The following is a 22,153-nucleotide window of genomic DNA, read 5'->3' on the forward strand; positions in this document are numbered from 1 at the left end:
GAACAGGGAGCACCTGCGACCCCAGTCACCTCAGACGTCAGCAAAGAAGAGGGCACTGCAACCAAGCACCACCTGTTGTTGCTCTCACTCCCCTGGGAACACACCTGCCCTGCTGCAGCCACTGCCAAAAACTCCGGGCGCCACCTATACCTGCCTGACCACTGTCACGTCCCAGGGCCCTGCAACTAGGAGTAGCCTACGCCACCTTGCTGCAGGTCCTTGCCACTGTCAAGGGCCCGGCAACCAGGCACTGGCTACTAGCCCTGCCCACTGCCTCCATCTCCCTGGAAGCACACACAGAACCTTAAAAATAAAAAGCAAGCTCTCGCGAAACACCCAGGGGCACTTGCACATATAAATATCCCTCCGAGACTACCGTAGTTGTTCCCCCTGAACTCACAGAATAAGAAAAATATAAGCGAAATGAAGACGACCAGGAACCATTCCCAGTTAAAAGAGCAGGAGAATTCTTCCCCTGAAGGAGCAAACAATGAAATAGACCTGTGCAGCTCAACGGACACGAGTTCAAAGGGACACAGCAAAAACACTGAAGGAATTAAGAGCAGATTACCAACAGTGATGCAGATTACTTTAGAAAGAAACTAGAAAATACAAGGGGAAGCCAAGAAAAAGTAAAAAATTCATTTGTAGAGATGCAAGCTGAGTTAAAGGCACTCAAGAGCAGAATGAATAATGCAGAGGAACCAATTAGTGACTTAGGAGATAGAATAATGTAAATCACCCCATCAGGACAGCAGAAAGAAGGCCAAATGAAAAAACATGAAAGCAATATAAGAGATCTATGGGATACCATAAAGCAGGCCAAGCTACACATAACTGGGATTCCAGAAGGAGAAGAAAAAGAAAAGGGGGTTGAAAATATATTTGAAGGAACTATGGGTGAAAATGTCCCAAGTCTAAAGGAAGCAGATATCAAGATACAGGAAGCACAAGGGGCCCCAAACAAGTTGAACCCAAAGAGGCCCAAACCGAGACATATTATCATAACAATGGCAAAAGTTAAAGAGAGGATTCTAAAGGCAGCAAGAGAAAAGCAAAGCGTTAATTATAAGGGAACCCCCGTAAAGCTATCAGCTGATTTCTCTGCAGAAACACTACAGGCCAGAAAAGAGTGGCAAGATATATTCCAAATTCTAAAAGGGAAGAATTTGCCACTCTAGCCAGCAAGATTGTCATTTAAAACAGAAGGAGAAATGAAGAAGTTCTCCAAAAATGAAAACTAAAAGAGTACAGGTACCAAACCTACTCTAAAAGAAATACTGAAAGGGCTTCTCCAAATAAAAAAGAAGTGAGAAGAAAGGATGGAAGAATCACAGCTGGAAAGCAGTTGCTTAAATAAGCCAGTATTTAAAAATTTCAAAGGAAAAAAAAACCTATCGTACAAGCAACAATAAACACAAAGAGCAGAAAAAAAAAAAAAAAGACAAACATGAACATATTAAAAAAGAACTTCAAAATCATAAAATGTGAGGAAGGAAAGGAAGAAAATCTAGACTCTTTTTTTTTTAAACAATGTGTTTGAGCCTATATGACTCTCAAGCAAAAGCAGAGAGAGGAAGGGGTTAACATACTTGAAAAACAGGACAACTACAAATCAAAACCAAACATTACATTTACAAAAACTATAAATAAGAGGACACAAAAATAAAATAAAAGGAAATCATGCAACCAAAAAAGAAAGGAACAAAGGAGAAAAGTACAATCGACAGGAAAACAAGGTTTAAAATGGCAATAAATACATATTTATCAATAAGTACTTTATCAATGTAGTGGATGCTCCAATCAAAACACACAGAGTGGCAGATTAGATTAAAAAACAAGAGCCTGCAATATGCTGTCTCCAAGAGCATAAACTCAAAGTGAGAGGACGGAAAAAGTTCATGCGAGTGAAGAACGCAGGAAAGCAGGAAAGCAGTGTGTGCAACACTCACATCAGACAAAACAGACTTTAAAACGAGGGTCATAAAGAAAGACAAAGAAGGACACTACTTAATGATACAAGGATCGATTCAAGAAAAGGCTATTACAAGGGTCGATATATATGCCCCTAAAATAGGAGCATGAATACTCCTATATCACAACAAATAGTAACAGACATAAAAGGAGAAACTGATGGGAATACTAGTAGGAGACTTTAACACCCCTCTCACATCAATGGACAGACCCTCTAGACAGAAAATCAATGAGGCAGCAGAGATCTTAAATGACACAGGAGAAAATTTAGACTTATTTGACATTTTCAGGACATTACATCCAAAAAAAAAAAAAATCAGTAAATACATGCTTTTCAAGTGCGCATGGAACTTACCAAGGATTGACCATATATTGGGCACAAAACTAACCTCAACAAATTTAAGAGTGTAGAAATTATTGCAAACATCTTCTCAGACCACAATGGCATGAAATCAGAAATCAACCACAGGAAAAGAAATAAGAAAAGACTGACTGCCTAAGATTAAACAACATGCTACTAAAAAACAAATGGGTAAAAGAGGAAATCAAAAGGGAAAATTAAAAAATACCTTGAGACAAATGATAATGAAAACACAACCATTCAAAATCTATGGGATGCCGTAAAAGCAGTGCTCAGAGAGAAATACACAGCAATACAGGCCTTCAACAGAAAAGAAGAAATACCTCCAATTGACAACTTAAGCTACCACCTAAAGGAATTAGAAAAAGAACAAATAAAACCTAAAGTCAGTGGAAGGGAGGAAATCATAAAGATCAGAGAGGAAATCAATAAAATAGAGGTTCAAAAAATAATGGAAAAAAATCAATAAAACCAAGAGCTGGTTCTTTGAAAGTGTAAACAAAATTGACAAACCTCTGGCCAGACTCACCAAGAAGAGGAGAGAAAGAACTCAAACAAAATACGAAATAAAAAAGGAGAAATCTCAAAGGATACTGCTGAAATACAAAGAATCGTAAGAGAATACTATGAAAAATTACATGCCAACAAATTTGACAACCTAGAACAAATAGTCAACTTTCTAGAGACTTACATTACAGCCCGCCCCCAAAATGAATCAAGAAGATATAGATCAACTGAACAGACCAATCACTAGAAGTGAAATTCAATATATAATAAAAATGCTCCCTATAAACAAAAGGCCAAGACCAGATGGCTTCATAGGTGAATTCTACCAAACATACAAAGAAGAACTTATACCCATCCTTCTTAAACTTCTCCAGAAGGTTGAAGAAAGAACACTCCCAAAGACATTCTATGAAGCCATCAGCATCCTTATATGAAAACCAAAGATACTGCTGAAAAAGAAAAGTACAGGCCAATATATTTGATGAATACAGATGCAAAGAATCTCAACAAAATTTTAGCCAACCGAATCCAACAACATACAAAAAACAGCATACACCATGACCAGGTGGGATTCATCCCAGGTGCACAAGAATGGTTCAACATACACAAATCAATCAATATCATATACCACATTAACAAAAGAAAAGTCAAAAATTACACAATCATCTCAATAGATGCAGAAAAAGCATGTGCCAAAATCCAACATCCAGGAGTTCCCAGCATGGTGCAGTGGAAACAAATCTGACTGGGAACCCTGAGGTTGCAGGTTCGATCCCTGGCCTCGCTCAGTGGGTTATGGATCCAGCGTTGCTGTGAGCTGTGGTGTAGGCTGCAGATGTGGCTCAGATCTGGCGTTGCTGTGGCTCTGGCGTAGGCTGGCAGCTACAGCTCTGATTAGACCCTTCACCTGGGAACCTCCGTATGCCGCCGGTGCGGCCCTAAAAAGGACAAAAGACAAAAAACAAACAAAAATCCAACATCCATTCATGATAAAAACTCTTACCAAAGTGGGTATAGAGGGAACATAATTAAAGCCATTTATGACAAACCCACAGCCAATATAATACTCAATGGAGAAAAGCTGGAAGCCTTCCCACTAAAATCTGGAACAAGACAAAGATGCCCACTCTCCCACTTTTATTTAACATAGTATTGAAAGTACCAGCCACAGCAATCAGACAAATGAAAGAAATAAAGGGTATCAAACTGGAAGAGACAGAGACGAAGTAAAACTGCCACTCTGTGCAGATGACTTAATACTATATATAGAAAACCCTAAGGACTCCACATAAAAACTACTCAAAGCAAATCAATGAATTCAGCAAAGTAGCAGGATACAATATTAACATTCAGAAATCAGTTGCATTTCTGTATACTAACAATGAAATATTAGAAAAGGAACATAAGAATACAATACCTTTTAAAATCACACCCCCCAAAATTAAACACCTAGAAATAAACCTGACCAAGGAGGTAAAAGACTTATATGCTGAGAACTATAAAACAGGAATTAAGGAAATTAAAGAGGATTCAAAGAAATGGAAAGATAGTCCATGCTCTTGGAATGGAAGACTTGATATTGTTAAGATGGCCATACTACTCAAAGCAATCTACACATTCACTGCAATCCTCATCAAATTACCAGGACATTTTTTACAGAACTAGAACAAGCAACCCCAAAATTTATATGGAACCATAAAAGACCCAGAATTGCCAAAGCAATCCTGAGGAACAAAAACCAAGCAGGAGGCATAACTCTCCCAGACTTCAGGCAATATTAAGAGCTACAGTAACCAAGACAGTGTGGAACTGGTACCAAAACAGACATACAGATCAATGGAACAGAATAGAGAACCAGAAATAAACCCAGACACCTACCTACAGTCAATAAATCTTCAACAAAGGAGGCAAGAATATAAAATGAGGAAAAAAACAGTCTTTCCAGCAAGTGGTGCTGGGAAACCTGGACAGCTGCATGTAAATCAATGAAACTAGAACGCACCCTCACACCATGCACAAAAAATAAACTCAAGACGGCTTAAAGACTTAAAAAAGTAAACATAGGCAAAACATTTTCTGCCATCAACTGTACAAATGTTTTCTTAGGTCAGTCTCCCAAGGCAACAAGAAATAAAAACAAAAATAAACCAATGAGACCTAATCAAACTTAAAAGCCTTTGCACAGCAAAGAGAACCATAAAAAAAGGCAAAAAGACAAGCTACAGAATTGGAGAAAACAGCTTCAAATGATGCAACTGACAAGGGCTTAATCTCTAAAATATATCAACGACTTATACAACTCAACAGCAAAAAACCCAACAACCCAATTGAAAAATGGGCAGAAGACCTGAATAAACATTTCTCCAAAGAAGACATACAGACGACCAACAGGCACATGAAAAAAATGCTCAACATCTCTAATTATTAGAGAAAAATGCAAATCAAACTACTATGAGGTACCACCTCACTCCAATCAAACAGCCATCATTAACAAGTCAACAAATAACAAGTGCTGGAGGGGGTGTGGAGAAAAGGGAACCCTCCTGCACTGTTGGTGGGAATGTAAATTGGTACAACTACAATGGAAAGCAGTATGGAGGTCCCTCAGAAAACTAAATATAGAACTCCATATGATCCAGCACCCCCACTCCTGTGTGTACACACACACAGACACACAGACACACACAACTGGGTCGCTTTGCTGTACAGCAGAAATTGACAGACCTTTGTGAATCAACTATAATGGAAAAAATAAAAATCTTCAATAAAATAAATTAAAAATAAAAATGTAGTTATCTTGTTGTAATCAGTTTAGTTCAACCGTCTATTATTACTTATGATTTTATTATAAATTTATATATTTTCCCTAAGTGGGTCTGTGGAATAAGTCACAAATGGAGTGCTATTAATACATCACATATATGCTATTTGCAGAGTCGTCACAAACAGTACCTTATTGTATCTTCATAGCTCCTATTCCCTCTTACTCCAAATTAAAACATAGTCCTAACTCCCAAGGAGATTCTAAAAATGTAAATGAAACACCAGAGCACAGGGATAAAAACTATGCAAAGAAACAAAACCCTGGCAATAAGTAATACCCTCAAATCTTTTATTTAATCCTTTACCCATTTTTATTTTTATTTATTTACTCATTTATTGTGGCTGTGGTGAGCAGTGGCTTGGTGTAGAATCTCAGCTCCCAGACCAGGGTCTGACCCCGGGCCATAGCAGTGAAAGTTCCCTTGGGTCTAACTACGAGAGCACGAGGGGACTCAATACTACCAAACCTTAATGCCTAGAAATGCTCGTCAGCGGTACCTCTGCTGCTGAACTGCCAATATTTTTATTATCTCTAATTCAAGGTACAAAATGTTATGATCAGCTCTATTTCTTTTTTCACGTCATACATATTATCCAGTATAAGCATCTTAAGATGGCACTGAATTCGCCTGGCACAGTGGCAGTTTGACCACAGTGTTCCAAGGGAAAATACAGCAGGCCTCAAGTGCATTTTATAAAAAGATTAACTTTATAAAGAGAAGTAATAGTTATTTTTCTTCATTCCCTTTCGATAAATCTTTCTTCTTATGGCCACATGCATGGCAACTGAAGGCCCCAGGTCAGGGATCGAATCAGTGCCAGAGCTGTGACCCGAGTCACAGCAGTGACAATGCCAGGTCCTTAACCCACTAGGCCACCAGGAAACTCCATCCTTATCAATAAATCTTCACATTTTATTGAACTGTCACAACTATACTCCATCAAGTTCTTTAACGTGTACTGTCTGAACTCTGCAAGCCAACATCAACGGTGACTTTCCAGCCTGTTACAGGGAAACTAACCCAACTAATAGCACTTTAAGGCTTGTGTAGCCCAAGTACCAAGAGCAAGAAAATTTATCTAGACATCACCAACACAAAGTAACACTGTCACAAGGAAAGCAAGGTATGCTTTATATATTTTAAACTACACATAACTATATTATTTAAGAAAGTAAACTTACCATGCTAGGAATCCTAAGTTGGGGAAATTCTTAAAAAATTATATTATCTACATGTATCTTTACATACTACCACTTTTATCTGTCATGTACCTGCACCTTTAAAATAAACAGTTTTACAATTAAAAATGGAACAATTATCAGCAGTTTGTGACAGGTTGTTTCTTCTCTAACTACCGACAATGGTAATATATACACATAGAAAACTAGTGCCTCATGATAAAGGGTTATTAACAACCAAAATAATACCTAAACTCTCAGCATCTTTAGGTGGTGATGCATCACTGGGACTGGGAGGTCCTAGAAAAAAGGAAAAACATAAGCAGAGGAAAGATGAAGGAGAAAAATAAAGCTTAAAGTCCTCTAATTCATAGGTGTTGATTTTTTGCCTTTGTACAAAAATCCTTATAAATTTTCCTTATATGAACTGTATTAATTTTTTTCATTGAAAGTAGTATCAAAGTACTATAAATTTATTTCAGTATCAAAGCATTCTTCTTCCTGTCCATTAACATTTCCTGGAACAATATTCTGTGGTACAGTAAGCAAATGATAAATTTGCTTACTGTAAATGTCAGAATTAGCCTACAGATTCAATGTGATCATACTTAAAATACATAGGACAACACAAACAGGTAGAGGTCAAACAGTATGCTACTAGGAGTTCCTGTCGTGGCTCAGCAGTTAATGAGCCCGACCAGCATCCATGAGGATGTGGGTTCGATCCCAGGCTTTACTCAGTGGGTTAAGGATCCAGTGTTGCTGTGAGCTGTGGTGTAGGTCACAGATGCCACTTGGATCCAGAGTTGCTGTGGCACTGGCGTAGGCTGGCAGCTACAGCACTCACTGATTAGACCCCTGGCCTGGAACCTCCATATGCTGTAAGTGTGGCCCTAAAAAGACAAAAAACAGAACAGAACAAAACAAAACAAAAAACCAGTATGCTACTAAACAAGCAATAGATTACTGATGTAATCAAAGAAGAAATTTTTTAAAAATCTGGAGAAAATGACAAAAACACAACAATTCAAAATCTTTGAGATCGAACAAAAGCAGTTCTAAGAGGAAAGTTGACTTCAGACTATACTACAAAGTTACAGTCATCAAAACAATATGGTGCTAGCACTAAAACAGACATATAAATCAGTGGAACAGGATAGAGCGCCCAGAAATAAACCTATTCACTTACAGTCAACTAATCCACAACAAAGGAGGCAAGAATATATAATGGAGAAAAGACAATTTCTCAATAAGTGGTGCTGGGAAAACTGGACAGCTACATGCAAAAGAATGAAATTAGAACAGTCTCTAATACCGCACACAAAAATAAACTCCAAATGTATTAACAACCTAAATGTAAGGCCAGATAATATAAAACTCTTAAAGGAAAACACAGGCAGAACATTCTTTGACATAAATTGCATTATATTTTTTGAGCCACTTGCTAGAGTAATGAAAATAAAAACAAAAATAAACAAATGGGACCTAAATAAACTTAAAAAGGATATCATAAACAACTCATGAAGCTCAACGTCAAAAAAATAAACAACTCAATCAAAAAATGGGGCAGAAGATCTAAACAGACATTTCTCCAAAGATATACAGATGGCCAAAAAGGACATGAAAAGATGCTCAGCATTGCTAATTATCAGTGCAAATCACAACTATATGAGGTATCACCTCACACTGGTCAGAATGGCCATCATCAAAAAGTCTACAAATAATAAATGCTGGAAAGGGTGTGGAAAAGAGAGAATTGTCATACACTGTTGGTGGGAAAGTAAATTGGTGCATCCACTATGGAAAAGAGTATGAAGGTTCCTTAAAAAAATTAAAAATAAAACTACCACACAACCCAGCAACCCCACTCCTGGGCACATATCTGGAGAAAACCGTAACACTGCTCTAGAACACCCTAAGAGTTCTCATGACAAGGAGAACCATTTCTTTTCTCTAATTTTAAATTATACAAGATGATGGAAGTTCACTGAACTTATTGTGGCAATCATTTCATGATGTATGATAGCCACATCATTAAGATGTATGTTGTAAACTTTATACAGTGCCATGTGTCAAGTCTATCTCACAGAAGTGGAAGAAAAAAAAATTAAAAGATACATGAGGGCTTAAAAACAGTTTAAGATGTGATTTGCAACAGAAGGAAACTTTAACACAATAAAGGCCATTTGTTGAAAATCCGTAGCTAACATCATTCTCAATGGTGAAAAACTACAAGTTTTCCCCTTAAGATAAGAAACAACCCAGGATGCCTGCACTTGCCACTGCTGTGCAACATAATACTGGAGTCACAGACGAAACAATCAGGTAAGTAAGAGAAACAAGAAGCATCCAAACTGGGTAAGAAGAAATAAAATGATCTCTGTTCAAGATAACATGATCTTATAAAAGGGCAACTCAAAGATTACACACACACCCCCATACACACAGACACAGATACATATACACAAACCTGAGAGAATAAAAGAACTTAGCAAAGGTGCAGGCTACAAAAGCAACAAACAAAAATCAGTTCCATGTTTACACATGAACAATGAACAATCCAAAAAGGAAACTAAGGAAATAATTCCGTTTACAGTCATTATCAAAAAGAATAAAATACTCAGGAGTAAACTTAACACAGGAAGTAAAAGATTCATACAGTGAAAACTATAAAACATTGCTGAAAAAATTAAGATACAAATAAATAGAAAGACATCCTGTGTCCATGGATTGGACAACTTACTATTAGGATGTTAATATTACGCAAAGTGACTTACATATTAAATGCAACCCTTACTATCATCTTGAAAATCCATTTTGATGAAATTAAAAGATCCAACTTATAATTCATATGGAATCAAGGGATGAGCAATAACCAAGAAAAGCTCGACAAAGAAGAGCAAAATTGAGAAGGCTCACACTTCCCAGTTCCCAAACATACTAAAAAGCTACAATATTCAAAACAGAGTGGCACTAGCATAGAGACAAGACACACTAATGCAACAGAGAGCCCAGAAATAAACCCTTGATATATCGTCAAATGATTGTCACAAGGATGCTAAGAACATTCAGTGGGGAACAACGGGGAAAGGCATTCATTTCAACACATGGTTCTTGGAAATCTGATTTCCTCATGCAAAAAAATGATGCTGGATGCTTACCTTACACCATACACAAAAAGTAATTCAAACAGCATCAAAGAACTAAACATAAGAGCTAAAGAATAAAACTCTCAGGAGTAAACACAGAGGACAATCTTCATGGTGTTGGAGCTGGCAATGATTTACTGGATGTGACACCAAAGGCACAGGAAACGAAAGACTAGATAAAGTGGACTTTATCAAAACCAAAAACTTTTCGGAGTTCCCGTCATGGCGCAGCAGAAACGAATCCGACTAGGAACTATGAGGTTTCGGGTTCAATCCCTGGCCTTGCTCAGTGGGTTAAGGATCCAGCGCTGCCGTGAGCTGTGACGTAGGTCGCAGACGTGGCTCAGATCTGGTGTTGCTGTGGCTGTGGTGTAGGCCAGCGGCTACAGCTCCAATTAGACCCTTAGCCTGGGAACCTCCATATGCCATGGGTACGGCCCTAAAAAGACAAAAAAAAACCCACTAAAATCTTTTTTGCATCAGTGGGCTCTATCAACAGAGTGAAAAGGCAATAACACACAGAACGGGAGAAAACGTCTTCAAATAATATCTCTGATAAGAGATTAGTACCCCAAATATACAATGAACTCCTAAAACTCAACAACAAAACAATTCAAAAATAGACAATGGACTTGAGTAGACATTTCTCCAAAGAAGACCTATAAAAGACCAATAAGCACATGAAAAGATGGTCAATTATTAATCATTAGGGAAATTTAAACACACACACACACAATGAGATGCTGCTGAACATGGGAAAAGATGTCTACTCTTTTAAAAAAAGAAAATAATGAGTGTTGGCAAAGAGGTGGAGAAATTAGAACCTTTATGTGCAGTACTGGTGAGAAGATAAAATGATGCAGCCACTGAGGAAGACGTTCTGTTGGCTCCCCAAAAAAGTAGGCACAGAACTACCACATAACCCAATGTATTTTTCAGAATAGCAAAAAGGTGGGGACAACTGAGGTGGCTATCCACAGATGAATCGATAAATGAAGTGTGGTACAAACGAACGATGCACTATTAGGCAGCCCTAACAGGGAACACAGCTCTGATACGCGCTACAAGATGGGCGAACCCGGAAAACCTCAGGCTCGATGAAATAAGCCAGAGGGGATTCCACTTCCTGACCCAGAACAGTCCCATTCAGAGAAAGTAAAATATTGGTCATTAGGGCAGGGGGGGAGGGAGAATGGAAGGTTACTATTTAATGGATTTAATGCTTCATTTTGAGATGAAGAGAAAGTTCTGGAGACAGTAGTGATGGTTGTTCAACCATGTGAATGTACTTTATGCCACTGAAAGGTATACTTACAATGGTTAAAACTGTAAAACAACCACAACAAATACAGCTGATCTAGAAAACTTAACAGAGCGTGAACATTTCTGAAAAGGATGTGTCCTGACAGAGTAAAACATATCCTAGTACTGCAATCCATTTGATGCTGGCACACGAATGGACAGAGTTCAAGGAAACAGATAAAAGATGACTAGAATGCCTATGAATCTACTTAGTGTGTGATAAAAACTGGCACTTCAAAGCAGCTGGAAGAAAGAATTTATTCGACAAATACTGCTACTTAGCCACTGGATGGGGGTGAGGGGTAGAGTGGAGAGCGACCCAATCTCATTCCACGCACCATAAGGAATTTCAGGTAAACCAACAACATAATGCAAAGAATGCAATCAGGGCGCCTGTTTGAAATGTTCAGGTAATTCCAGCATGTGGGGAAGTACTGAGGCTTTTATAAGGACACAATACCCATAGCCCTTAGAGAGAAGACAGACATACGCAACTACACCTATAAATGTAAACCTGCACATATAAATGACCAGAGAGGAGAATAAATAAAATAAGGTATATGGCAACACTGTCATTAAAAAGGATGGGAAAAAACCAGAATACAATGCTGGTTCAAGACATTAAGTGGAAAAAGTGCAAGTTTCAGAAAAAAAGGAACAGCATGATGCCATTTTTGGTTAAGAAAAAAGAGAAAATACCAAAATATGTGGAACTACATTATCTGGAGATGCTGACGTACAGGAAGAGATTAAAAGGACACCCTGAGCTACTAAGTGATGATGGGGAAATGGACTAAAGAAAGAGAAGTAACTTTTTACTCTGTGTACTGTTTTTTTCTTTTCTTTTTTTTTTTTTGGGGGGGGGTGTCCCTGGCATGTGGAAGTTCCCAGGCCAGGGACTGAACCCACACCGTAGCAGTGCCCCAAGCCACTGCAGTAAAAATACTGGATCCTTAATTTGCTGTGCCACAAGGGAACTCCATCTGAATGCTTTTATAGTATTTGAAATTTCACAAAATTATATTCATTTAGAATTTATGCAATTAAAAGTTATAAAAAGCAACATTTATCCAGTAACATAAAATCTTAAAAGGAACACTGACTTTAAGTAAAAATAAGGCAAAGAAAAAAAAGCCGAGGAAAAAAGTTCACTTCATGATTCTGACAAATCAACAAGCAAAATATTTTAGAGACCAAATAGAAAAATGAAAAAAGGACTTGAATAAATAAATGCCAAGTGAAAAAATTCAGCTCCATTGATAATTAAACTCATCACCATGTAAAGTTCTAAGCAATATAAAGAGAATAAAGAATACTGAACCTGGATGGCTTGGTCCTGGGGTTGCAGGTGGATCAGTAGGCTTGGAATCTGGAAAAATATATTTGATTCAATTCTGCAGCCTTATCAATGCGAAATTCAAAATTATGGGTTTAATTTTGATTTTCAAAAAAGATGATTCTTCAAAATGATTTATCAAAATGAGAAATACACGAAAAATATATTCGATTCAATTCTGCAGCCTTATCAATGCAAAATTCAAAATTATGGATTTAATTTTGATTTTCAAAAAAGATGATTCTTCAAAATGATTTATCAAAATGAGAAATACACATACTTTCTAAACTTTGCAATTCCACTTCTGTCAGATTAACCTAAAATGTATCTTTACTTAACTACATAAGAATGTATGCCTGAGAATGCTCACTATAGCTTTGTATTATATAAGGGAAATCCTAGAAGTTAACAAATAACAAATCGCAAAAATAATGTGTTCAGAATACACATACGAATCTTTAAAAAAATGCCATCGACATAGTATCATAATACATAATTGTATCTTTTTCTTTTCCACATAGTATCATGACCATTTTTCCATATTTGCATAAGCAGATTTCATCATCACTGCATGTCATAAATGACCCTCTTCACAGTCTTTCTCTAACTGAAGATAAAAATGATGGACAGTCTCATGAGGAATTTTGATTTTTGATGTTTTAAAAAAGATCTTATTAACTTGTCCTCACAATCCCAATTCTCTCTTCTTTCAAACACAACTGTATCGGTATTTTTATTTTTATTTTTTTTTGTCTTTTTGCTATTTCTTGGGCCGCTCCCGCGGCATATGGAGCTTCCCAGGCTAGGGGTCGAATCGGAGCTGTAGCCACCGGCCTACGCCAGAGCCACAGCAACTCGGGATCCGAGCCGCGTCTGCAACCTACACCACAGCTCACGGCAACGCCGGATCGTTAACCCACTGAGCAAGGGCAGGGACCGAACCCGCAACCTCATGGTTCCTAGTCGGATTCATTAACCACTGTGCCACGACGGGAACTCCATGTATCAGTATTTTTAAATCCTTCTGAAATGCTTATGATCAATCCTTTCAAAAGAGCATATCAATAAACTTAGTGCATATTCCCACTAGGACCATGTCTGTAAACATGGGCGGGTCGATGAGGGTAGCTTTCACATGCAATCTTCACACACCATCTGCCGAAAAACCATCTCTTTCCCCACAAAGCTCCTCGGCGCTCAAGGTACTCGAGGAGGCTGCTGGGCACCAGGTCTACAGGCACTACAGCAAGGTGTTCTCAGCATCATCTCAACATCAATAACTCCCCTCAAGCCTCTAAAATATTAGGACAGTAGGAAATGAATTAGACGCCAATAATTGACATCCTTTGCGCTGTTAAACAACGGGAAATCAAGCCCCATGGAAGCGATGCTCCTCGTGTGAGAAGGGCGACACCAGGACCCGGGGGGCCGCGTCCCAGGCCAGTGCTCTTCTCCCCCTTCCTCTGGTCTCTGGCTTCTGCCTCAGCCAGAGAGCAGCCCCGAGAGCAGGAGCGTGACTTCTTCCGCACGTCCCAACAGTCCCTCAAGTCTTGAGCAGAGCAGATGATCAGGCGTCCCTGCCAGAAATGACCCACTTCCTGTTGTAAGTAAGGACTTTGCCTGCCTTTCGGCTGCTATGAAATTTACTTTCTGTTGCCAAATAAAAAATGCCCAGTAAAGTGAAAAATAAGAATTGAATCAGGTGCGGTTTGGTGGGGGTGGGAGAAACACGGGACCAGAGAAATTTCCCGGTTTATAATATGAACCAAACTGGCTGCAGTTCGTGAAATGAAAGAGTCCTGGACCCAGAAGATACCTTTGTAAGGTCTCCACAGACCACTCAAAATGAACAAAATAGCAATGCTGCTGACACAGAAAACATAAATGTTTACAATTAGACATCATGGATCTTCTTCTGCACTAATTCACTAAGCACTTCACTAAGCACTTCACATTTAAGTGCTTCCTAATGCCAGGTACTGTGATAAGCACTTTAAATGTATCTTATTTTAGGAGTTCCTGTCTTGGTGCAGTGGTTAACGAATCTGACTAGGAACCCTGAGGTTGCGGGTTCGGTCCCTGCCCTTGCCAGTGGGTTGGGGATCTGGCGTTGCCGTGAGCTGTGGTGTAGGTTGCAGACGCGGCTTGGATCCCGCGTTGCTGTGGCTCTGGCGTAGGCCGGTGGCTACAGCTCCAATTAGACCCCTAGCCTGGGAACCTCCATATGCCGCGGGAGCAGCCCAAGAAATAGCAACAATAACAACAACAACAACAAAAAAAAAAAGACAAAAGACAAAAAAAAAAAAAAAAAAATGGAAATCCGTTAAAAAAAATGTATCCTATTTTAAACTTACTATCACTCTGTAAGGAAGGCCTGAAATCATGACACATGGAAATGAACCTGTTTTAATTTTACTTAACTTACCACCTGCTTATATCTGAAAACTATTGCAAATAATGCTATAATCACTAAGCTTTTTATAACAGCTAAAATTTCTGTTAATAGGTTCTTCCTCCTTTCATTTCCAAAACTGATGAGTGAAAAATCATAGGAATCTTAAAGATTTAAAAAAAAAAAAAATCACAATGAATTTAAAAGACTTTGACATGCATAAGCAGGACGTTATTAAACCTGAGACACTAGGAGTTGGAGGTTGGGTATTAGGAGGAGTTGACTCTGGAAAACAAAAGAATGCAGATCAAACACTTGGGGATTACTACTTTCTTCTCATTAATATGATTTATGCCTTTCGTTTTTGACTTATTTAGGTAAAACTTCCTACGCTTTAATTTACTCTGAAAAAATGGCTGCCATTCATTTTTAGGTGTGAAAATGCCAAACAGGAGAAATGTAGATGCGTATATGATGTCTATAAAATGCTAAGACCCTATAATGACGTACAGAATCACAACAGATTCCTTTGAGAATCTGAAGTCACACAATGACCACAGAAAGGAATACGAGACAGTTAAAAACAACAATTGTTTCTTTACAATTATTCTGTATCACTGATACTTAACATCAAAGAAATAAAATACAGGGGAAAAAAGGAAAAGACAATATTTATACCTTTGATACATTGGGGCATCTCAGGCTCCCACGTGCTGTTTGCACCGCAGACAATTGTGTCTCTGCCATGAAGGGTAAAACCAGCATTGCATTTAAATACAACCTCTGCTTTGTAGTAAAATTTTGATCCAAATCCTGATACAATTTCTCCATTTGGGACTACTGGATATGGACATTTGACCACTGAAAAGTAGAGAAGTTCCAGAATTAATGTAAAGCTGCTTTTACCTAAGGCCAGAAAAACTAGTGCAGAGTAATATTTTCCAGTGGGGAGAAAGAAGCAAGGAATGAAAAGCAAGATGTTAATTGAAAAAACAAACAAAGACTTTATTTGTACATCTGAATTCCAGGCAAATAGTTTTAGAAAAATCTAACCATGCTTTTTTTTTTTTTTTTTTTTTTTTTTTTTTTTTTACCTAAAACAAACTATTATTATTATCTCTTTGCTTTCCTACGTTCACTTTCTATTAGTGACAAGTTTTGAGAAAGCTCTGACTACCAGATACAAATTCAGGGTAAGTTCAAAAGGAACTTTAGATACTCTTTAGTTCTAGGATTTTTTTAAGCTCATGCTGACACTAATTATGGTACCCTGCCCTTTTAGAGAGGTGGCGGAGACTTTTCTGAGAAGCTAAAACTTGAGCTCAAATTTAAACTCAAAAAGAAGCGAGCCATGCCAAGACATGAAAAAGAGAGCTCTGAACGGACAACACATAGGAACTGGAATGTTCAAGAAATACAAAGACCAGCGGGGTTTGGGCAGAGTTTTCCAAACATTTTGGACTGCAACCCAAGGATCCAGAAACACATTTTGCCTGAGAAACACACACGCCTGAGATAACGGTAAAAGTGAATACCTGGCCTTTATACCAATGGACTCTGGTGTTTTCCATTTTACTCCTTAAAAAGTAAAATATGCATCTAGACCCGCTAGATGGACTTCGGGATCCATTAATGGGTTTGGCAAAGTTTGGAAAAAACAAAAATTGAGAACCTCTTATGAGATTAAATCTGAGCAGGATCTAAGTGGCAGATAAATATATACTTTAGCCTTTGAAACCCAGACGAGCGGTCCTCCTCCTTTCCTGTGGGTCTGAATTCCCATCAGGCATCGTTTCTCTTCAGCCAGAAGAGCTTCCGTTTCAATTCTTGCAGCGCAGGCAGCTAATGACAAATTCTCTCAGTTTGTGTTTATCTGAAACTGTTCTTCCTCCACCTTCGGTGGTGAAAGACGTCTCCCTGACCCAGAATTCTAGGTCAAGCGCTTTATGTTCCTTTCAGCCCTTTAGCAGAAACGACTGTCCTCCAGTCTGCAGGGTTACTTGAGAAAAGTCCGTCTGTCGTTCTCAATTTGGGGTGAGGAAAGGAGGGTGTAACCTGCTTAGGTTTTGTTGTTTTCCCCTCTCACGGGCTGCTGCTTTTTCTTTCTTGTTTTCAGTAGTTTTACCATGATGTATTTAGTTTAGTGGGGTTTTGTGATGAATTTTTGAAATATATTCCCAAATTTGCAGGGTGGTTGTTTTGGATCAAATTTAGATAGTTTTGGCCGGTGTTTATTGAAATAAGTTTCTACAGTGCTCTCTCTTCTCTTCTGAAACCACGACTACATGTACGTTTGACTCCTTGCTTTTTCTCCCACAGGTTTGTCTCTGTTTCTTTTTTTAATCTCTTTTCAAATTATTGTTGGATGGCTACAGTCCTGTCTTCGGGTTCACTGATTTTTTTCACAGCTGGGCCACTCTGCTCTTAACTGCATCTAATGATTTGCTTCTGAGTTAGGTTTACTAGATATAAAGTGAATACAGTAAAACTCACTTTTTAAAATGTACAGCTATATTAGTTTTGATAAATTCAAATAATCAGGTAATTACCACTACAGTAACAAAAGTTCCACATCTCCAAAAATACTTCCTCACGCCACTCTGTAGCCAACTCTCCCCACCTCTCAGCCACCTTCCCCAACCAGCCAGCCACTGACATAGTCCCTATAGTGTTGCTCTTCCAGAATGTCATAATGGGATCAAAGACCCCGAATGTGCTCATCCACTTAGCAGAACGCACCTGAGATTCATTCCTATTGCTGCACGCTTCAGGACCCCAGTCTACGGATGAGTCCCCGCTTTTCATTCATTACCAGCTGAAGGACGTGTCAGTTAATTCTGGTGTGGAACAATTACGACAAATGCTGCTATGAATATTCTCATGCAGGTTTCTAAGTAAACATATATCTTTTTACTCACACTGCTGAGCTGTATGGTAAGTGTATATTTAACTTGATAAGGAATTGCCAAACAGCGTGTCGTAACGATCATACCACTTGGCAGTCTCACCATCAAGGTATTAGAGTTCCAGTTGTTCCATGTCCTTGCCAGTGACGGTATTGTTGGGTTTTAGTTTTTGCTTTTAATTTCAGCCATTCTAACAGCTGTTGAGTGATATCTCGTTGTGTTTTTAAAGTGCACTTCCGTAATTACTAATGCTGTGGAGCGAGTTTTCATACACTTCTTTGGCATCCACATATCTTCTTCGATGAAAAAGGTCTATCCAAATATGCTGCACATTTTAAAAAACTGCATTGTGTTCTTATGGTGTTTTATGAGATATTTACATAACGTAGATACAAGTCCATTAGCAGATGTGTACCTACAAATGTTTTCTTCCAGCCTATGGCTTATTCATTAGCAGTGCATCTGAAACAGAAGTTTTGAGTTTTTAATAAGTCCAACTTATTAATATATTTTTTTAAGGATCATGCTTTCAGGATTCTATATAAACCTAATCTTTGTCTAAGGCACAAATGTTTCCTATGCTTTCTAGTAAAAGCAGTATGGTTTTAGGTTTTACATTTAAGTCTATGGTCCATTTTGAGTAAATGTTTGCATACGGTGCAAACATAAACTGAGGTGCTTTTCTTCTGTGCATAACAGATGTCCAGTTGAGCTTGAACTTTTACTATTTTTCCAGTGAACTGCTTGTATACCTGTGATGAAATCAAGTGGATATGTTTAAAAGGGTCTATTTCTAGACACTACTCTATACCACTGCTCTATGTGGCTAGCCCTTTACCAATCCCACACTGTCTCGATTCTTAGAGTACGTTCTATAAGATGCCTTGACAACAAGTAGGATGAGACATAATTTTTTTCCAAATTCGCATTAACTATTATAGTTCCTTTATTTTTCTAAGTAAATTTTAGAACCTGTTCGTCAAGTTCCGCTAAGATTATATGGGATTATACTGAACGGACAGATCAATTACGAAGAATTGATATCTTTATTATATTGTGTTTTATAATCCGTGACATTGACTTTTCCCTATTTAGAAGGGTCTTTAATTTTTTTCATAGGAGTGTAGTTTTTTTTTTTTTTTTTTTCCTAACCACTGGAAGTCTTTCACATACACTGCTAGATCTATACACGTGTATTTCATATTTTGGAGCCAGTGCATTTTACCACTTGAAAATTTTCAATTTCTAATGATGGTTTATTAGTATATAGACATATCATTGATGTCTCTATGTTGATCTGTGTCTAGCAATTTTGTTAAAACTTCAGTCTTGGGAGTTTGGAACTTCCCTTGTGGTGCAGGGGATCAAGGATCTGGCATCGTCACTGCAGCGGTTTAGGTCACTGCAGTGGCATGGTTCAATCCCTGGCCCAGGAACTTCCACATGCCATGGGAGAAGCCAAAAAAAAAAAAAAAAAAAAAAAAAAACCCTTCAGTCTTTCCTACATAAACAATCATATCTTAAATGAATAGTTTATTTCTCACTGTCCAATATCAATATGTATGCCTTGTTGTACTGGCTAAGAGCTCAAGAGTGGTGAGAGTAGACCACTTGTTATCTTGTTCCTACCTTAGCGGAAAATAAAATAGTCTTTTGACCAAGTACAGTGTTGCCTGGGGAATTTTTATAGTGCCTTCTGTCAACTTCAGATGGTTCCTTTATATTCCTAGTTTGCTGAATTTTATCATGAAAAGATGATGAATTCTGTCAAATCCTTTTTTTTTTTTTTTTGGCATGTTTTAAGGTGATCATGTGGTCTTTATTTCTTTGTAGTTACTTGATATGGTAAAAAAATATTGACCACTTTTAAAATTCAAATTGTCCATATATCAACGGAGTAAATCCTAACCTTGATTATGATGTACTCTTATTTTTATATATGAGAAGATTTTTTATTAATATTTTGTTAAGAGGTTCTGGTTCTATGTCCATTTGGCTATTGTTTGTAGTTTTCTTGCAATGTTTCTGTCTGATTTTGGTATCAGAGCAATGCTGTCCTCATGAAATGAACTGAGAAGCAGTCTCACCTCTTGTATTTTCTTGAAGATTTTATGTAGAGCTGCTACAATTTATTCCTTGTACCAAACACATGTTTGGTATAATTTCCTAATGAGGACATGGGCCCTACAGTATGCTTTGTAAGAAGGTTTTGTAAATTTTCATTGACATATAGATGGTTTAAAATATTGTGTTAGTTTCAGGTGCAGAACATAGTGATTCCTTATTTTTTTTTTCAGACTATATTCTATTATAGGTTATTACAAAAGATTGGGTGTAATTACCTGTGCTATATAGTAATTACTTGATGATTATCTATCTGCTGTATATTAGTTTGTTATCTGTTAATCCCATGCTCTTAATTTGCCCCCTATGTTTCCCCTTTGGTAATTATAAGTTTGCTTTTTAAGTCTGTAAGTCTGTTCGTTTGTATAGAGGCTCATTTGTATTCCTTTTTAGATTTCACATGAGTGATATCATATAGTATTTGTCTTTGTGTAACTTATTTCACTAAGACTAATATTCTCTAGGTCTATCCATGTAGCTACAAATGACAATTTCATTCTTTATTATGGTTGAGTGATATTCCATCATATTTATATATACACACTACTTCTTCTTAATCCAATAATCTGTTGATGGGCACTTGGGCTGCTTTCATTTCTTTGGCTATGGTAAACAATGTTGTTATGAACTCTTAGATGTATGTATCTTTTTGAATTAGTTTCTGCTTTTTCTGGATATATAACTAGGAGTGGGATTGCTGGGTCATATGGTAGCTCAATTTTAATTTTTTTTTTCTTTTGAGGGCTGTACCTGCAGCGTATGAAGTTCCTAGACTCGGGTTGAATCAGGGCTGCAGCTGCTGGCCTACACCTCCACAACACCAGATCCAAGCTGCATCTGCAACCTATCCATAGCTTGTGGCAATGCTGGATCCTTAATCCACTGAGCGAGGCCAGGGATCAAACCCACATCCTTACAGACACAAGGCTGAGTTCCTAACCCTCTAAGCCACAACAGGACTCCTCGATTTTCATTTTTTTAAGGAAACTCCATACTGTTTTCACAGGGGCTGCACCAACTTACATTCCCAACAGTGTAGAGAGTTCCTCTCCTGCATTTATTATCTGTAGACTTTTTTTTTTTTTTTTTTTTCCTGGCTGTGCCTGTGGCATGTAGACGTTCCCAGGCCAGGAATCCAACCCATACCACACAGAACCTGGGCCGCTGCAGTGAAAATGCCAGATCCTTAACCCACTGTGCCACAAGGGAACTCCTACTTGTAGATTTTTTTAGGACAGTCATTCTGACCAGTGTGAGGGTATACCTTGTTTTAATTTTGACTCACACATGTCTAATAATTAATGATGTGAGCATCTTTTTATGTATATGTGGGCCATCTGTCTGTCTTCTTTTGAAAAACATCCATTTAGGTCTTCTGCCCATTTTTCGACTGGGCTTTTTTTTTTTTTTTTTTTTAATATTGAGTTGTGTGAGCTGTTTGTATATTTTGTCTTTCTTTTTTTTTTCAGGGCCACATCTGTAGCATACGTAAGTTCCCAGGCTAGAGGTCAAAGCAGAGCTGCAGCAGCCAGCCTCCACCACAGCCACAGTGATGCAGGATGCAAGTTGCGTCTGTGACCTACATCACAGCTCACAGTACTGCTGGAACCTTAACCCACTGTGCAAGTCCAGGGATCAAACCTGCGTCCTCATGGAAACTAGTCAGGTCTGTTACTGCTGAACTGCATCAGAAACTCCCTGTTTGTGTATTTTGGATATCAACCCGTTGTCATATTATTTGCAAATATTTTCTCCCATTCCATAGGTTGTTTCTTTGTTGATAGTTTCCTTTGCTGTGCAAAAGCTTTTAAGTTGGTTAACTCCCACTTATTTATTTTTGCTTTTGTTTCTTTTACCTTGGGAGACTGTCCTAAGAAAATATCACTACAATTAATGTCAAAGAGGGTTTTGCCTGTTTTATGTTGTCATGTCTTACATTTAGGTCTTTACACCAGTTTGAGTTTATTTTTCTATATGGGGTAAGAGAATGTCCTAATTTCATTGTTTTACACATAGCTCTCTGGCTTTCCCAAGACCACTTGTTGAAGGACTATCTTTTCTCTATTGTATATTCTTATCTCCTTTATCATAGATTGACT

General features: G+C 38.0%; 1 protein-coding gene across 4 annotated transcripts in view; it reads right to left on the reverse strand.

Annotated features, from left to right (window-relative positions):
* Positions 1-22,153, reverse strand: part of CD46 (CD46 molecule, complement regulatory protein) — a 53,472-nt gene that overhangs the window by 10,672 nt on the left and 20,647 nt on the right. For all 4 annotated transcript variants that reach the window (XM_021102197.1, XM_021102198.1, XM_021102199.1 and 1 more), the window contains 3 exon segments: positions 15,703-15,885; positions 12,618-12,665; positions 7,095-7,145 (listed from right to left, as the gene is read on the reverse strand). In XM_021102197.1, coding sequence (XP_020957856.1) covers positions 7,095-7,145; positions 12,618-12,665; positions 15,703-15,885 — 282 coding nt within the window.

The sequence above is a fragment of the Sus scrofa genome, chromosome 9, assembly GCF_000003025.6.
Source record: "Sus scrofa isolate TJ Tabasco breed Duroc chromosome 9, Sscrofa11.1, whole genome shotgun sequence".
In the NCBI taxonomy this organism is placed as follows: domain Eukaryota; kingdom Metazoa; phylum Chordata; class Mammalia; order Artiodactyla; family Suidae; genus Sus; species Sus scrofa.